The sequence below is a fragment of the Pelmatolapia mariae genome, linkage group LG23 (genome assembly GCF_036321145.2).
Source record: "Pelmatolapia mariae isolate MD_Pm_ZW linkage group LG23, Pm_UMD_F_2, whole genome shotgun sequence".
Lineage (NCBI taxonomy): Eukaryota > Metazoa > Chordata > Actinopteri > Cichliformes > Cichlidae > Pelmatolapia > Pelmatolapia mariae.
The window spans coordinates 43,170,818-43,190,000 of NC_086246.1; the positions used below are offsets into that span (position 1 = coordinate 43,170,818).

The 19,183-nt window shown below is 40.2% G+C and overlaps 1 protein-coding gene across 2 annotated transcripts in view; it reads left to right on the top strand.

The window, feature by feature from the left end:
- The first annotated feature begins 1,299 nt into the window (after positions 1 to 1,299).
- Positions 1,300 to 19,183, top strand: part of kita (KIT proto-oncogene, receptor tyrosine kinase a) — an 18,457-nt gene continuing 573 nt past the window's right edge. The window contains exons 1-21 of one of the 2 annotated variants that reach the window (XM_063465797.2): positions 1,300 to 1,631; positions 4,441 to 4,692; positions 5,814 to 6,098; positions 6,193 to 6,332; positions 6,740 to 6,932; positions 8,018 to 8,201; positions 9,183 to 9,298; positions 9,524 to 9,638; positions 11,275 to 11,459; positions 12,815 to 12,921; positions 13,065 to 13,179; positions 13,736 to 13,840; positions 14,211 to 14,321; positions 14,428 to 14,569; positions 14,734 to 14,828; positions 14,935 to 15,065; positions 15,776 to 15,898; positions 17,057 to 17,168; positions 17,262 to 17,361; positions 17,619 to 17,724; positions 19,142 to 19,183. The exon at positions 19,142 to 19,183 is cut by the window's right edge and continues 573 nt beyond it. In XM_063465797.2, coding sequence (XP_063321867.1) covers positions 1,568 to 1,631; positions 4,441 to 4,692; positions 5,814 to 6,098; positions 6,193 to 6,332; positions 6,740 to 6,932; positions 8,018 to 8,201; positions 9,183 to 9,298; positions 9,524 to 9,638; positions 11,275 to 11,459; positions 12,815 to 12,921; positions 13,065 to 13,179; positions 13,736 to 13,840; positions 14,211 to 14,321; positions 14,428 to 14,569; positions 14,734 to 14,828; positions 14,935 to 15,065; positions 15,776 to 15,898; positions 17,057 to 17,168; positions 17,262 to 17,361; positions 17,619 to 17,724; positions 19,142 to 19,183 — 2,823 coding nt within the window. In that variant the 5' untranslated portion in view covers positions 1,300 to 1,567. The remainder of the gene's footprint in view (positions 1,632 to 4,440; positions 4,693 to 5,813; positions 6,099 to 6,192; positions 6,333 to 6,739; positions 6,933 to 8,017; positions 8,202 to 9,182; positions 9,299 to 9,523; positions 9,639 to 11,274; positions 11,460 to 12,814; positions 12,922 to 13,064; positions 13,180 to 13,735; positions 13,841 to 14,210; positions 14,322 to 14,427; positions 14,570 to 14,733; positions 14,829 to 14,934; positions 15,066 to 15,775; positions 15,899 to 17,056; positions 17,169 to 17,261; positions 17,362 to 17,618; positions 17,725 to 19,141) is intronic. The other variant, XM_063465798.2, reaches the window with a different exon arrangement.

Below are 19,183 nucleotides of genomic sequence, written 5' to 3' on the forward strand. Positions count from 1 at the left end.
GATGCACTGAGTGAGCCAAAGTATATATGTTCATCAACGGAAAGCTAACTTAATCCCTATTTTTTGTCATTAGTAATTACCTGCTTGCTTAGCAAACATATCGGATTTCATACCACTATTTTCAAAGAGCTGGCAGTGCCATTTATGGCCTGAGCTTGCTTGTGCAGGTTCACTAGATCTGATATAAATCTAACCAAGGGTTTAGTTTGTGTGTGTTGGGGGTTATTTGAACGTTGCAGCCCTATTTTGCTTTTGTGAAGCAGTGCAACTGGAAATGCAAAGTCTAATTATGGAAATTATAGTTTAAAAACTAAACATTGGCTTTCTTTAATTTCCATGGGATTTTTAGCCAGATCTGTTGGTCTGATGCTCAAATAGTAAATATGACAGAGGGAAGAGCTGAAATCTTTATTTAATAAGGTGAAAAAAATTGAAAATTTTGCATTCATTTGAATTGAATATACTGAAAATATTTTCACATTTTGCAGGAAGGAAAAGAACCCCATGGTTTCCTACCACTGGCCAAAATTAATGTTCTATGCCTATTTGACGTGAACACGATGACAGATAAGGTGCGTTATGAATGAATAACTCACAGAGTAAACTTAATCAACTTAATGAGGACGGTATTGTGGTTTGTTGCAAAAATTGCTTTTAGCTAAAATCGCGCTGCCACGTGCTTTCAAATACGGACAATCAGAAAGCAATGGATATGACAGGCAATGAAAAACTAGGCCACATTAGTGTGTGTGTGTGTGTGTGTGTGTGTGTGTGTGTGTGTGTGTGTGTGTGTGTGTGAGAGAGAGAGAGAGAGAGAGAGAGAGAGAGAGAGAGAGAGTTTCACAGAGCTAGTCATATCTGTTCTTACGAGGAGGGAGTTGTCTGGTGAAAAAACATGTAAAATAATAAAGCCGTGGGAAAGATGACCAACAATGCTAGTGTGATTAAAGCTGAAATGGTTGGTAGTGGTGTGCAGTCACTTGGTTATAGACTTCTTATCTGATAAAAACAAAAGCCACAAAAAATGCACATCTATCGATCTGACTTCCACCCATACGTAAAAAGGTTTAAAGAAAAGTTAAATTATCTGAAGCATGTGCATGCGGGCTACATCGGCGATAACATCATCTACAGTATATGCCATCTTGCATATATCCTTGTCTTGATCTGTCAGTCTCTCTCTGAGTTCAGTGTGTGCGTATGTGTGTGTGTGCTGGGAAGCACACTGCAGGTCACAAACACCTCCCTCTTCCACTGTATCGTGTGAGTAATAGGCTCCACCACTGGCTCCTATAAACATGTTGTTGACGCCACAGCCAGTCAGAGATACCTGGTCGGCCTGCTCCGTCCCCTCTGGCGCTCCCCAGGAGAACAGTATGTTTGCAGATTGGCGACGGCTGCTGCTGTTGCGAGATGAACTGAGCATCTGTGCCTTTAAAGACTTCTAAGTGCGCCTCTATCAGAGCCCACGGTCAACTGCCCACAACTCCGACGCGCTAGGCGAGCAGACAAGAGCTACCTTACTCATATAAAGGCATTGGCTCACCTTCACAGGTAGACCCATGGAATGATAACTATGGAATACCACTGGATACTTCTCTCTGTGTTTTTACAGCTAACCTTCCATCCAGGTAAGACTGAGCCTTTGCACTTGACGCGCCAGTTTACGCAGACAACTGTTGCTGTTCAATTTTGAACAAAGAAAGGGTTTCTGTTTTAATGCTTGCTATTTTGCAGCCCAGTGTGATAAAGATAATCTACGTATAGCCAACCATACCGCTGCACTTGCCTCCCATCGCGATTTTTCCGTACTTCTCTTTGTTCTATGAAGTAGTCAGATCTGAAGGGTGCTGAATAAGACAACCCGAAGTCAGAGAAACCTAATGAGGAAAGTGGATACTAATGCGGACGATCTGGGCGCTGGGGCTACTTTAATATTTTATGTTATACTGGGAAAACAGGGCGCTATTAAAAAAAAAAGTCATCAAACAATAAAGTGTTGAACAATGTGCAAGAGTGACCTTCAAAGAGACTTCTTGATCATTTTGTGCACGATGAAGGTGACAAGTAGCCTAGAAGCCGTTTTTTTCCTGGATCTGCACATAACCGTCAGTATGGAAATTTATTGGCGTCTCTTGATTCACAGGAAGTATGCAAAACGACTGTCGAAAGCAGCACTGCATTCACATGCAATTTCTCACTTTTTTTTTTTTTTTTTTTTTTTTTAGATAAATATTGTCACATGTGTGACTTTTAACACTGAGCAATGTAAAACGTTTCGCCTGCGCTCCGGGTTGGTTGGTTGTGCTTTGATCTGAGGATGAATATCAAAAACACATTGCAACTGTTACGACTTGGCATCATCTTCAGAGTCCAGCCGAATAGGTCAATCGTCTATAAACAGCTAATGATATCTTTACTGCCTTTTAAAAATACTCTGTGTCAGTTTTTTAATTTCACGATTCAATTTTTTGGTCGCTTTAAGTGGGTTGATGTGCAGCATGTCATTTTTTAAATTAGGTTTGGGTTTGTTTGTTTTTTATCTTGTTAGGAAACAGAGTTTAGGATTTTCCCAGAGCTATCTCTATGGAAATTTATGAAAAACCGACGTTGGCCATGCATGTTTATAAAAGCGGTGAACCGCGAGTGTTGCTGTTTAACTTTGCGCTCCTTTGCGCACATGGTGCGCCTACGGAGCTTCTTCCAGCTCAGGGCGGCATCAGGTGGACTTCCATCTGACCGACAGCTTGGCAGCATATAATGCGCCCATAGGGGACGGTTGATGTTCACGACATTTTCACCAGGGGCTTCGAATAACTGCCACATTTCCAGCGAGCGCGCACAAGCTTACCTGGCATATGACGCAATACGGCACGCCATGAAGTTTGCCTTTAGCCCGTTTACGCACAGTGTGAACCTAATTAAGTTTTACCATGTTTGTTCTGCATTTGGTGGATATAATAAATCAGATCAACTAAATAAACGCAATGAAGATTCAGTTAGGCTTAATATACATCGCATGCAAATTAATAGTCGATAACCGTATTTATCTCCTTCTTTTATACTGATATCTTCACGTTTTAATATTCCGAACTCAGGGCAATGTTGGTATTATTTACAGTCTCTTAACAGGGTGTATTTGTATACTGATACCCTGCTATTCCTGAAATTCCGTGTATTTCATCATTTAAGATAAATGTTTTCTTGCTACACATCCTTCTTACAATAGTGTCTTTCTCCATGGCTTGTTAGTGCCAGACTGTCTCTCTGAACAGTGTTTATTCATTTATATATTTTATCCAAGTATGAATTCAAAGGATGGAAAGAGCACATCTATTCACATAAAAACTTTGTTGTTCATTCCTGTTGTACTGCTGCTGCTGCCACAGTCCTATAGTGTTTATCACAAGTGGCTTCAATAAAGACAGTGACGTTTTCTCAGGGAACAAAAACGTTACTCAAGCAACTCAATCTTTCCCCACCTGTTTTCAGTTGGTGCAGCAGATTAAGACTCTGGGTTACACCCCCACCCCTTTAAATACAGACCATGCTACAGGCATTTGTTTTATTTTATACCATGACTAGTAAAAGGCACGTATTAAGTGTTGAGTGTTTTCTCATATGGCACATGTTTCACCAGCAGTCTGCTTTACCGTTAATGACAGTCAAAAATCATTTCTTTTAACTATCATAGAACAGTTTACATATTCTGAAGCTGTTTTACTTACAACACTGATGCAGATAAATGTTTTTTCAAAGTCATTTCCAACTTGAGGGTCTGGATCCATCAGAGACCCCTATTATTGATTCGAGGGGTACATGATTGCTTTTTGTTTTGTTTTTTTAAGTTAATCACTTAGTTGATTGATTTAGTTTTTCCTTGTGAAAATCTTTTTTTTGGCCTCCTAGCATCTTTCAAAAACAATTAGACATTGATTGACAAGCAACTCTTTGGCAAAACATCTTATTTTGTGGCGCTATATCCTGAGTTGAGAAGCCATGAGTACAATTCATGTTGTTTCAAGAAGTCACAAGCCATAAATGTTGAGAGCAAATAAATATACTGAAGAAGTTTTACACATAAAGTTCATGTCCCTGTTGGTCAATTTGTGAATGATGGCCAGAATCTTTTGTTTTGAAATTTGATGTGGGCTTCCCCTATGTTTACCTTTACATCAGAGATTTTATCCCTAAGCTTTCATGATGCATGGGAGGCTTGTGGGGCCATAGAAGTGGAAACATCTTGATTTCACAGTGCTGAAAACATTTTACTGCTGTACAATAGCTTTGGTCAAGTAAAAACAAAACAAATCTTCAAATGCATAGACTGTAGGGCCTTAAGTTCATATGAAGGCTTAAGAAATGTAGCATTGATTTTGCACTTTCTTGCATTTTCATACCTGTGGCATTCATTTAAATACATTCTTTTTCCTATTAAAGGTGACACAAAGCCCACTATCACCCCTGCCGCACCCCACATCGTCGTCCAGCTCAACGAACCCTTCAAACTACGTTGCCAGGGTGAAAACAGGATACAGTGGAAGCGGGAGAGGTCAAAGCCGCTGGCAGCAAACGACATCGATGGGATGTTGACATATTCAATTAAGAAGGCTCTGCCTACTCACATGGGCCGCTATATCTGCCAGGAGGAGGGTTCCAAGGAACAAGCCTCCATCTACGTCTATGTGAAAGGTACCTAAATGTTTCTTGGTGATTAAACGCTTTCGAGACTGTGTGGTAATTTTGTGTGAGAGAAAGAGAAAGGAGAGTGTACGCAGGCTGCAGGGAAAAGTAGACAAAATCTATGTGTGTGGGTGTATTAGCAGAAGAAGGTGTTTGTGACTTTGCCCTGGACAGGTACAGTAGCTACCAGAGCTATTTATTGAGTGTATGACTGAGTTTTACTGTATTTCTTCTTCTACATGACCCAATATCCCCTTGGCCCAAAGCCATCACTGCTGGCTTCTATCATGTGCTGATCATTCACTCCACAATCCGTTCATCTACCTTTGAGGCAACAAGCAGGAACTGCTTAGCAGATGATATTTAGAAATATTGAGAAGTATTTTGTTTGGTAATGAACTTATAACAACTAGCTAATATGTAAGCTGTTTAAATTGTGTTGGAAGATCATCCTGTTTTCGCGTTAAGGAACTTATTCAAAAGGAATATCTACAGATTGATAATCTTTCACATGTTAGTCCTGGTTGTTGGTTGTTTTGGCAACAATTATGGTTCCCATGGTAATAGCAGTGTGACTTAAGACTACATATCCCAGATTTCACAGGGCACAAACAGCACAAAGTGCATGGCCAGTTAAGTCTGAGCTAAGTAGCAACAGTTTCTAGTTTTTATTATCAATTACCTCAAACATCTGACATGAGCCTTCCCTAGCAAGACAGTTAACCACAGAAATTAGTTGGAGATGTAAAGCCATTGACCCAGTCCCAGTCTGATAAAGCATCTGCAGAATGTATCAGAGCAAACCAGTCAATCGAGTCAGCACCTCACAGTACCCAGCGGGTCCACTGAGATCAAAAGAGGACTTATTTTATTTGTATCAGAGCTGTTTCATGGTTGGATTTGAAGATTATTAGGCACATAGCTTTAATAATATGGTTGATGGGTGCATGCATAAAAACAATGTACTTTGTCAGAGCAAAGTACATTGTTCCTTGTATATAAAGGAACTGCATATCCAGCGTTACATCCCCATTATTATAATAAAAAGTTCAAATACCCATATACTGTTACACTGTGTATCCCTTTCATACTACTTTTGCAATTTCTTTTATTTATTTATTTTTTGCCAGATCCTGGAAATCCCTTCAGAAAACTAAAGGTGTATAGATATGTTACTCGTGAGGGAGAAAATGCTTCCTTCCCTTGCCTGGCAACTGATCCAGATCTGGAGAATATGCACCTGGAAACATGCTCCAGTAAAACTCTGCCCCCTGGTCTCCAGTTCTCCGCCAGCCTGGAGCATGGCATTTACATGCACAACACACAAAAGGCCTACGAAGGTTGCTATGTGTGTGCAGGAAGACTCCATGGAAAGGACGTCAGATCAGGCCAATTCCTCCTGAGTGTTGTACCAGGTAAAATAGTGTGGGTGTGCAGCATATGTACATTTTTCGATTTGGCTAAAATCAACCAAAGGCATGACATCATATGAGGTTTGTTTTATTGCAGTACCGACTGCGCCTCCTGTAGTTGAGCTCCAACCATCCACAAGAGTGATTCTGACCCGAGGTGAGAGATTCTCCCTCACCTGCAACACCAGTAATGCCAATAGAGAAATCAACATCACGTGGGTCACCCCACCTGGCTCGGTGAGAACCTTCTGCCTTTGTCTTTGCTGTGTGCTTTGCCGTCAGTGGAACATTCAACTGCTTCACTTTTTGAGTTGCCTTAAAATTCTGCATTTGTTGCCATTCCAAATGAGCTGCTACAATTTGGTGCTCCAAAATGAAAATAATTCAAAGGAAATTAAATCAAGTCCCTTATAATATTGGCGAATCTTTCACTGGTAGCACAGCCTCGTCCTTGCGTCTTCCTGTTGCCTGTCTTTAAAAAGTCCATGATGTCTAAGCTTCAGGTATGCCTTGCAGTGTACCTTGTGGGCTACCGTAGGTGTGTGTGCTTGCATGCAGGTGGTTGTGTGTATGTGGTAGTTTGTGCTTGGTGAGCATAGACATGCAGACAGGGTTAATCTCTAGAGATCTCTGGGCGTTGACAGGGTGCCGTCTGGTATCCACAGCAACCAGCAAAGGTTGGCAGTTCTTCAGAATCCCTGATGGAAAAATTTGCCAATAGCCACAGAACGACACTGCAAATCGATGCAGTACGGCCACAGGATGCTGGGAGTTACATATGTGAAGTTAGGAATGGAAAAGGGGTCAGCAGCAAGTCGGTGTGGCTCGATGTATATGGTGAGTAAGTTATGTAATTTTTTTTTTTGCATTTAAAGCTGGACATGAACTTAATTGTTATGGAATTCAGCTGTCCAATCTCGACAATTTTGTTGCCACTCACAGATGGCAATAAAAACACATTTAGATTCTTGTTTTGAGTTTTTGTGAATTATTCTCCTCAAACATTTGCTGCATCATTAAGTTTTCAGTGTTTTAAAAGAATTAAAGGGAACCCAATGCACTAATTTCCAACGGTATTAGTATTATTTGATTCTACTAATGAAGCTTTGTATGATTCATGCTTTTAAAAAATCATTTTCTTCTGATTGCCTCTCACAAACAAAATATGTGAACATCAGGTAGGTGTTTCTACACTCACATCCAAAGCTGAACACCTAAATGACCATATTAAGCATGTTCTCTCTCATTAATGTCATGGGGCGATTGTGGCTCAAGAGTTGGCAGTTGGTCTTGTAATCAGAAGGTTGCCGGTTCGAGCCCCGCCTCCGACGGTCTCGGTCATTGTGTCCTTGGGCAAGACACTTCACCTGTTGCCTACTCGTGGTGGTCAGAGGGCCCGGTGGCACCAGTGTCTGGCAGCCTCGTCTCTGTCATTCTGTACTATCACTTCCACTTTCTTTAAAGACGTTAATGCATCATGGCACCAGTATTGTGTATATCATGAACTCTCATGGACCATCACCATTTAGAGTCACACTTTATGGTGACAACAAAATAACTGAATATTCCTGAAACAGCCACTGATTATCTGGCATGTGATAATAACATCATGCCCCAAATAACAGACCAGATCATTCAGAGCATACAGTATATAGTGGTACATTCTCTCCCAACTCCTGATAAGATCTATTTTCAGTATTCTGCTGCTGTTCAAACTTAAAATTGAACCAAAATGTCAAACTACTGCTTACAGTTACAGTTACAAACAGTTTGTGAGGTGTTTACTTTAAACCCCTCACATTTAAATTTATCCTAACCCTTTGGAGTGCATGTGTTGGATGAGAACAGCACTAGTTAGATAATTCAGACTTCAGTGCATTCATCTACAAATTTGACAACAATTTAATTTTCTTATTTTTCAGAAAGAGGATTCATCGACTTAATGCCCACAAACAGCAGCATCTTCCACGTCCGCTCCGGCGAGAGTTTGTCCCTGAAAGTTAGAATAGTGGCTTATCCAAAGCCACACATCTCCTGGAGCTTTAAAGGCCATGAGCTGAGAAACACAACTGACCATGTGATCACCACACACAGTGATGAATACAGGTGTGACAGCACACAAGCACACACTTGCTTTGCTTTATCTAAGTGTTGGAAAGATGAAAACATCACATTCAGCCAGGTTTATTTCAGGTGAATCTCTGGTTTAGCTGCAGGTCATAGTCCCTTAAATATACAGTTGAAACAGTGAACAGTGCCCTGGGGTTTCTTGTGAAACAGGAGTTGTCAGACTGTGAATGACTGTCTTGAGAAATAAAACCATGATATATCTGGAGTGTAACCTACATGCTGCAGATAGAAATGTGTATTCTGATGTAATCCTACGTGCCTCCCACCCTCAATATTTCTGTCAGGAGATATGGCACTGTGAAAGATATCTTGATTTTTTCTAAATATGTTGAAAAATTCTGCAACAGCAAAAAAGATAATAGGAGTATATCCTAAAATACTTATTTGTGGCAAAGAAGATCTGTTTTTATTACTGCACGTTTTTATGTCTCAGTGATCATTAGAATTGAAGTTCATTTGGGCAATGCTTCATTACAACAGGAAGAAGACGCCCAGACTAGTTTCAAGATGTTTGCCGAGACTTGTTCCTAATAAAACCCTGATGCAACCTTTAAGCCTGAGTTTAATATAACTCACTTAAGTAAATATCCATCGATACAATTGATACCGATAACTAGAAAAAACTTTACCAGATGAACAGAATCAACTTTTGGGGATTTATTACTACAGTGGGCACAACAGTGAATAGATGCAAAAAGACTGAAAAGATTTAATACTTGTCTAATAATATTTTTCATATGCATACTGCAGATGCACATGAAAGAGCAGAAAACAAAGAAAAGATGGTTACAATATAAAATGCAAATATCTGAACATTTTATGTTCTTTCTCACAGGGTGGCTAAATGAGAATCAGCTCTTTCCTGTTTTGGCACAATTAGAGCTTGAATGAAATACTGTGATATTTGAATCTTAGAAATCAACAAATGCACTAATAAAATAATTATTTTATGTTTAGTTACATCAGTGAGCTGAGGCTAGTGCGGCTGAAAATGTTAGAGGGTGGAGTTTACACCTTTCAAGCCTCCAATGGTGATGCTTCAGCAAATCAGACATTCACCGTCTTTGTGATCAGTAAGTTGTTTTCACATTTTTTTGAAAGGTTTCATATTCCCTTAAGCCATGGGATGAATTTCATGACCCACCCATAGTGTATTTTACACTTACTTTGTGTGGAGTCCAGCTCTCCACCCTCACCACACCTTGCAAATATACCTTGCTAATGCTTAAACCAATATTTTTCCTACTTGTTCATTGTTACATACCTAACACATTGTGACATTAACTTGTGTTTATCAGGTAAACCAGAAATTGTATCGATTGACAGCCCAGTGAATGGACAGGTGCGCTGTGTGGCTGAGGGGTTCCCTGCTCCCCAGATCACCTGGTACTACTGTGAGCAGCCATATGCCAGGTGAGATTTTTAAAGCCTCCAAAATCCTTTCTATTTACTGACTACTACTTACTGTTACCAACATGTCAAAATATTTTTTTAAAGGGTTGTGACTTCTCGTAAGATGTTTCTGTTTGTCTTGCTTTTCTCAATGTTTTTAGTGGACGGGGCTGCATCTTGAAATGTCATGTCATAAATTCCTGCGCCAAGTTTAGCAATGACAGCTGCTGGGGCACTGCCAAACATATCTGACCAAACAATGCCCTCAAAGCCCCTGATGAAGTGTTGAGCAACATTTTTCCCTAAAAATAATATAGCTAGACAGTTTCAATTATTATGCTGACTGATGTGATTTGGTAAGGCTTTAATCATTTCAGTTGGCAAAAATGAAAAAATGGATGTGGCCCCTCAAGGGAAAAACTACACATTTTCATTGTGATAAATACAAAATGATTGCTCAATTTGTAACACAGCTGAAAGTAAAATAATAATTAGCAGAGGCAGAGTGCAATGGTATGCGCTGCACTTTAGAACTCCAGCCTAAAGTAATTATACTGGTTGGAAGCTCATATTAGCCAGATCGGTCATCTGTCTCATAAACTGACTAAACAAAGGAAAACCTGCCAAACCAAAATCAATAGCAGCTCTGTAATTTGCATCCAACAAACAAAATTCTCTAATGCTATCCAATTATTAGATTTATGTCTGCAAAAAAAAAGTCTCATGGCTTTAGCAAGGCAATGAGGCATGCATCTGTGAATTTAACAAAATACTTTCCAGAAAATCTTTCTAAATACAACATTTTCATTTTGCATTTCGGAGAATTCTTGGTGGTTTATTGCGTATTTTAGCACTGTGTTTGCACACAACACTAACCATTTATTTATTTGGAGTTTCACCTCCATATTCAACCTTTAACATGACTGAAATGAAGTGCATGTCAAGGGTCCTAAAGGTCACACTAAAGACACATTGGATAGAGTCAGGAATGATGATGACGGTGGAACGTGAGATTGGGGGATTTGACTGGGCTGACTTGTGATTGGTTGACTGTGATAAGATGACCCTCCCATGTGACAGGGGATTGAGAAGTATTGATTTGTGATTGGTAGGTACTACAAGTGGACAGGGTTCATCTTGTGTCAAACATAAAGTGTGCTGAAGGAGGAGCCCTGGGTTGCTGTAGCAACACCAATCCAAAGCAGCTGGGTCAATGAATCACTGCTGATAATCCAAACTTTAGCCAGTCATTTTTTTTTCACTACATGCACACTCATTAAAGGCATGTAAGGCATGTATATCCAAGTAGAAAGTAACCTGATCTAAGTCAGCCTATCACCAGAGAGCACTTAAATAACTGCTACCCTTATTAGCACAGTACCGTCAAAGGTTAATTACAAATATTTCATCTTTGGTTCATGAGCACAAAAAGACATCAGAAAAGGTGAAACTAACAGCTGTTGTTGTACTAAAATAGAAATGCATGCTTCTGTGGTTCTGCATATTGTAAAGTTAGGTTATTTGAAAGGGTTTTATAGCCTCAGGAAAGTAATCTTTCAGAGACATACAGAAGAGATTCCAGACAACAGACAACTGTTGGAAATCTAGATGATCCCATCAACTCTTTTGTCAACAGTATATAATCTTCTGCCTTCAGGTGCTCCCAGCAGGTAAATTCCACCCAGGAGGAGCTCAATGTCATCACCATCACACTGGTCAGTCCCATGTTCGGGAAGACAGAGGTGGAGAGTCGGGTGAACATCAGCAGAGCACGGTTCAATACTCTGGAATGTGTGGCTACAGTGGAGGGAGAGCAAGCCTACATACTTTACTCTATTAGTGGTGAGTTGAATTCACGGATACATCCAGTCATACATAAGCAGCACAAGTAGTCTAAATAGGGGTTGTGGAATTAAAGGAGGCGTTGACGTCTGTCAGTTCACATGTTTTGCTGCTGAAGTGATGCAATCCTCTGCATGCTTTCTTCGTAATATTAAAGGACAACAACAGAGGGCATAGGTGTAAGAATTTATTTACTTTTTGGAACACAAAAAAATTACTGATCTGGCAAACTCTGTCTGTAACTCCATGCACTAAGTTATCTAAGCAGGTCTTCCCCTCAGTGAACACCACTGAGGGGAAGGATAATTCTTCAGCAAAATATTTACTGAAAACATGACTTTGGCAGGGATTAACCCACAAATGAAGTCCTACTACTAGATGTTGTTCGTCTATGATCTGTTAGGTAAACATTGGTGAAGAGATACCACCGACATGATTGGCTCAGATAGCATTTGGTGAGTCCATTGTTTACTTCATGACCCCAAATCCACTTTTTTGTAACGGCCTCCCCATCTGCTCTGCAGTGTCCTCAAAGTAGTCTGAGTCTGAGCTGAGTTGTCCCCAAATGAGCCTGGAGGACTGGGTTTATGCAAGACACAGGGGGCTAACTGTGGCTCCAGCGGGTATGTGGGCGAGCATTATGAGGAAGACGAGTGTTTGTGGCCAGACAGGACAGGCCTTTGGGAGTGTGTGCCCAGGATTTTTCTGCTTTACAGAGTAACAGCGGACCAGACGGAGGCGCTGAGACTGTGGAGCACAGTAGGAGTCCTGGCGATGCCGGGCATTGTGGGGCTGTGGGAGGCTCGGAGGTGTCAGTGAGCTGCAGCAGAGAACACGCAGAGCTTTAGAAACCACTGACAGGTTTACAGGGGATTAGTTCCTGCAGACTCTGCATTCTCAGATTTGAAGTGGAGAGAAAGCTTCTTATCGCTAAAGAGCTTATTACACCCCACTGTACAGAGGAGCAAAACAATAAGGCATCACAATGAGCCAGACACAAAGGAACAGTACACTGATTACTTCTAATTATTCCCAGCACAGCTGTAAAAAATAAGGACAACATTGCGGTTTAAAAAAAAAAAAAACTAAAAACAAGGGGAATTTAAGCAATTAGCAAAACAAAGTGCATAATTTTTTTAAACGAAGAATAAAAGCAGAGAACTCCACAGTATGTATACTTGTATAACTGGATTAGTTTGTCGTTATTTGATCAAAGTGGGCTTCACTGTGACTTAGACTTCTCTGGCTTACCTTAATGCCTCCTTGTCAATGTCGTTTAGAATGTAAACATGACAAACCTTGAAAAGATTCCCCGATTGGCTCTATCAAACATTACTGTTTCTGTCTCTCTACAGAGAAAAGAGTTCCACATGACCTGTTCACCCCTCTGCTAATTGGCTCCATTTCAGCAGCAGGCATCCTCTGCCTCATCCTTATCATGCTGTTCTACAAGTACATGCAGGTAAGAAAGCACTGTACTTTTCCTGCATGCCCCACCCTCCTTGATTACATTTATAAACAAGTGAATAGAAAGAGCAGAGAGATGCCACATGATGAATGCATGAATTGTATTTTGATATCTCCGTGTCTTGTTGTTCACGTCAGAAACCCAAATATCAGATTCAGTGGAAAGTTATCGGAAACGACTATGTGGACATTGACCCCACCCAGCTACCGTACGATGACCAGTGGGAGTTTCCGCGAAACAACTTGCGCTTTGGTGAGCATCCGGAACCTATTTACCAAAATCTGGACTGTGTTCTGTATCTAGGCTCCCTTAATTACATTAATCCATAATTTCTGACACACTGCGGCCCTAAAATTTATGTTCTGGGTGCCATGTCTTAGGTGTAAGTAGGGAGCAGGATGATATGAAGATAAATGGGGGCTTGTATCTGTAATAAAGCCTAACAGTCTAGTGGGTATGACATCATCGTTGCCACCCTCAGGCTAGTTCCCATTGATTGACAGCCACTCTGGTTTCTGTGTATGGACACAGCATTAGGGGCTTAGCCATGTCTGTGGTCTTTATTTACTAACCAGTTCCACAGTTCATTAATGATGAAACCCCACTCCCTCACTGCAAACACAATATTGTTGACATATTCTGGGTGTTTTCAACAAACCTTAAACAGGATCCTGCATGTCCTGGTGCCTACGTACACAGCCTGGGGGTTAAAACTGGTGTTGTCCTAGGAACACTACCATGGAGCTTGTTTGTTGGAGAAAAAACAGGATGGGGATTAACAGTTTTGTTTCTGTCTCCATTTTTTTAGGGAAGACTCTGGGATCTGGTGCATTTGGAAAAGTGGTGGAAGCCACTGCATATGGACTCTCCAAAGCAGATTCAGTCATGACTGTGGCTGTGAAAATGCTCAAATGTAAGTGCTGTCAACACACATGCAAATAAAGTGGGATAAGCACTGTGTAGCTGTTTTGACTATGTGACAAATGTGCACAGTAGCTTCACGCTGTCCAGAAATTCTAATGAAAACATAATTTGCCTGCAGATGCCTGTAAACAGAGTCATTACGTGGATATTTGTTGGTGGTTTGCACGCTATGCTATATAGCTATATTAAAAAATTTTCAACAGAGCTCTTTTATTTCATTTAGCTCTCAACAATTATGTATTTTAAGCTAGCAAATACCAGATCACGATATGCAAGCACTGCTTAACATGAGTTTGGCTACAGTGTACCCTTAATATTTCAGTAAATAATGAGTGCATTGCATATTTTTCTTTCCACAGCTAGCGCTCATGCCACAGAGAAAGAAGCACTAATGTCAGAGCTGAAAGTCCTCAGTTACTTGGGAAACCACATTAATATTGTCAACCTGCTGGGAGCCTGCACAGTTGGAGGTGAGGCAACCATTTTCGCTTGCTTTATTGTTTATGACTGGAATAAAGTTGTAAACTTCATAAATTGTTGCAAATTTTGAGGAGATTTATTTTCACTGTACTGCAGGTCCTACCCTGGTGATCACAGAGTACTGCTGTTTCGGAGATCTGCTCAACTTTCTACGCAGAAAGAGGGACTTGTGCATCTGCTTTAAGCTTGAGGACGATTACTACAACCGCAACGTCATGCAGCAGAGAGTCACAGATGGGTCAGGTTCTTTTTTATCTTTAGAAAGTGATTTATTGTCCTGTGGAAAAGACAGAACTAGTATTTACTATCCAGAACGTGCGTAGGAGGAAGTTATTTGGACAGCAGCATGCTTATGTGTGGCTGTATTCAGCTGAGACCAGACTGCTCCTTTCCTCTTCACAGTGACAGCTTGAACAGCTACATGACCATGAAGCCTTCTGTTGCTGGCAACGCACCGGTCAGCTCATCCTCTGAGAAGAGAAACTCGCTACGCAAAGGCAAGCCGGCCAGCCATTCATCAAATTTCTCCCATCTTTATTAGCACGCCAAGGTGGTTACATCATCACATTAGAAAAATCATCTTCATTTTGTTTGTCTTCTCAGGTGGTACTTACGTTGAAGCAGACACGGAGAATGAGATGTTTGCTGATGACGGTTTGTCTCTGGACACCGAAGATCTCCTCAGTTTCTCATACCAAGTTGCCAAAGGCATGGAGTTCTTAGCCTCGAAAAATGTGAGCATCCACTTGAATGTCATTTTTTAATGGCAGTCCATATAAAGCAGCAAAATACATATGTTCTGATTTTTTCACTCGCAGCAAAAAAAATTTGGTGTCCTTCCAGAACATTCTAGGGAGGGTTTTACTCTAAATTTCTGTACACCTTTAACATTATCATTACCACCCCACATTCTGTCCTTTTGAGCTAATGCTATAGGGTTATATTGCTTGCATAAGATCAATATTTCCTGTCCATTTTCCTCATAACTGTGCTGCAGGTTTTGATGTCCAGTCATGACAATATTAGGCTGGACACAAACGGCAGTCCACATTTGTTTCACAATTTATTTTCTACCATGTATAAAATGCATTTTCTTTACATGGACTTTAACAGCTACCAAATTAGATTTGTGGATAAAACTCTGATGCCTGATAATCTGACCTTTTTAACGTGGCGCATGGATCATGTTTCCACAGCTAGTAAACAGATCCAAAATGGATGTTGAAGCAAGCTGCTGAAAAATTCATTGGTTGTGGAGGCAATGATACTGAGGCCAGTGTATCGGTGTCAGTGGTTGTATGTTACAGACCCAAGTGTGGAAGCTCAGTAGCAAAGAGCATTCAAAAAAAGCACCTCATTCATGACTATGTGATTAACTGTTAATGTATGTAACATGTATCATGTATCACTGGATTGTATAAGTAATGATGTATTTGTTTTTCAGTGTATTCACAGAGACCTGGCTGCCAGAAATATCCTACTGACTGAAGGAAGAGTGGCCAAAATCTGTGATTTTGGCCTTGCCCGAGACATCACCACAGATTCTAATTATGTCGTCAAAGGCAATGTAAGTCTGCACTAGCTGCAGGACACACAGGGATATAATATTAGAGGTGTGATACATCTTTAAATGTCCTAGTTTGGAATAGGATAAGACTGTTTGATAGGTAGTTTATGAGTTTGTTGGAGGTCATCTGCTTAATTCATCACCATTCAGACCTACTATAAAAACAAATTCCTTCTTTATGACCTATTCTAGTTCACTAGAAAGTGAGATTTAGTTTTAATGATGCTTCATTTGAATTCACTAAGAAAACTTTCACGTGCTAGAAAATAACTAGCAGGAAAGTCTAAATTTAAGATTTCACCAGAATCAAAATCATCAACAGTGTCACAAGGAAAGATTTGGGCTTTATAAGTGATTATTTGAACAAGATTTTTGTTTGTTTGTTTGTTGATTTTAGCCAGCTTGCTAGTATGAACTCTACTCTTGTAATGGATTTGCAGGAACACGGTACAGACAAATCCGGAAAACTGGAAGCTTTTGTTTGTGTAGTTCTCAAATTGTAAATCCAGAGGTTCATTTGCCTTGCCACATTTCCTGATATGTAAATTCAGGAGTTATCTAACGTACCTGTCTATAAGACGAGCTTTTGTGAACACAGTAGCTTACGTGTATTTTTCCAAAACCAGTGTAGGTACCTGATCTTATCTGTCTATGGAGAACCTCTACTGTATATAATTTACATTTTATAGAAGAATCTCTTTGTGATAAAGTTTTCTTTTAGCATATTACATTTTTTCCTTGTTTCAACAGTGGCCTCAGTTGTTCTGTATCCCTCAGGTGCTAGACAGCTGCAAACACAGTACTTTAGTAAAAAGAAAAAACTTTAACACTTACATCTCTTATGCCAAGGAAGTAGTCTTATTTCTGACTGACCTCTATCCCAGATTTATTTCTCTATGCATGACAGCTGATAAACTGATTGTCAAATTTGTGAGATATGAGCCTCACAAATTTGTGCCGAGCTCAGGGTGTTCTTTGGGACCCCATGCAAATACTTTCTGCATACTTTGTCTAGGCTATTCATATATTAATCCTCTGTTGCACATTTTCTGACCCCGGCCACATAAAAAAAAAAAAAAAAAAAAACATTTCCAGGAAAAGGTTTCACGTCACATTGTAATTTATTGCAAGTTGCCATATATTCACTTTACCTTTCAGGCTCGTCTGCCAGTGAAATGGATGTCTCCAGAAAGTATCTTTGAGTGTGTTTACACATTCGAGAGTGACGTGTGGTCATATGGCATCTTGCTTTGGGAAATCTTCTCACTGGGTATGTCTCTCCATCCACTTTATGTGTGTTTGTCTGGCTATCTGTGTGTTTTCATAAGTGTGTAATGTAACTAAATATCTCGGCTAAACATAGGAAACAGTCCGTACCCTGGTATGCCGGTGGACGCCAAGTTCTACAAACTAATAAAAGAAGGATACAGAATGGATGCCCCAGAGTTTGCGCCCAGTGAAATGTGAGTTTTTGTTGAATTGAAATGTGGATCATCAAAAGGAGAGATTTAGTGAGATAGATGGAGGTGGCGTGACTAGGAAAGAGTGTAATGAGCAGGATATCAATAGCAGCTTTCTGTCTTCCTGTTGTGCTTGGCTTTTCACAAGAAAAACTAAAAATGAGGATGTGTTAAAACTTTCAGATGGAAGTGAGAACAGAAAACAATATACACAAAAGAAACAGGATATAATAACTGTATGTTTGATTACTGCTGTGCAGGTATGAGATTATGAGGTGCTGCTGGGATGCTGACCCCTTCAACAGACCCCCGTTCAGGAAGGTCGTGGAAACGATTGAACAGCAGCTGTCAGATGCCACTAAGCGTGTAGGTTTCAACATTTGAGTGTTGTTTTCTTTCATTATCCAAGGCAACATTCCTGGAAAATAATGTACCCAGAATACCTCACAGACCGTTTAGCTGGTCTGCCAGCTTTTAAGTTTAGCTTGGATAGACTTTTGTTCCAGTTGGTAGGGTTTAATAAAAAATAATGTGCTCTGCTCGAAAATGCTGCTGACAGATTTTATAGTATTGATTACTGATTGTGATGACTCCCACTCATGGGTAGCTGATTTTGTAGGAACCAAACACAGGAACATACATAATTGGTTTGAGTTTTGGGGTTTCTTCCCCAGAAAAAAATCAAATCAAATAAGCAATGTTTTCCTTTATTTTCACACCAACTAGCTTCTGGGATTAAGTTAAGAAATAGCCAATGGCAACAGCATAGATAAGTTAAACTGAGGATCGTATGAAAACCCTGCCTGCAGAACAATATATACTTGTGTGGCTCAGGACAGGAAATTATTGTTAGACAAGCCTAGAAATAACAAGATACCATTTAATTTTTGGAATCATATTAAATATAGTAAAAGCAGTGATTCATACCGTATTATCTTTTGTGTGACAGGACCACTTTAGCCAAAATAGGATTGTTATTAGATTTGAAAATAATTTATATTTGGGAGTATGGCTTAATTTTGGATGGACCTAGGCCTTGCACATGTATACATGTGGAGCCTAAGGTCTAAGAGAGAGTAACAGCACAAGCAGCAATCACTGACAACAAACATGAGACCGAGCAAGTTAGAAATGGTAAATGGCCTGTATTTGTATAGCGCTTTACTTAGTCCCTAAGGACCCCAAAGCGCCTTATACTACATTCAGTCATCCACACATTCACACACTGGTGATGGCAAGCTACATTGTTGCCACAGCTGCCCTGGGGAGAGGACACTGGCGCCACCGGGCCCTCTGACCACCACCAGTAGGCAAACATGGGGTTAGTATCTTGCCCAAGAATCTTGCATGCAGCCTGAGATTGAATCACTGACCTTCTGGTTAGTGGATGACCTGCTCTGCCACCTGAGCTACAGCCATCCTAGAAATAGTAAGAATGCTTGAAAAGGACAAGATGTGTTAGAGATGTGTTGTAAAGTCTCTTGCAGAGGCATTATATGATGAGAAATTGTGCATCCTGTATGAAAATTGTCAAGATAACAGAGCTGTATAATTTTATTACAATGCTGTTGATGGTTGTTTAGGCTCTGCCTAAAACCTGGTTTTGATCTTGAGAAAAAAAAAGAAAAAAGAAAAATAAGAAAAAATGAATAAGAAAACACCACAGCTAAAAGACAGAGTAATTGTGTAGATGAGACAACACTGATCACTGATATGTTTAAAGTTAAACACGCCAGTACACAGTATCAACCCTCACAGATTTTTCTTTCGCTCTTATCTTTAGATTTATCTGAACTTCAGCTCCATGCTTCCTATGATGCCTAGA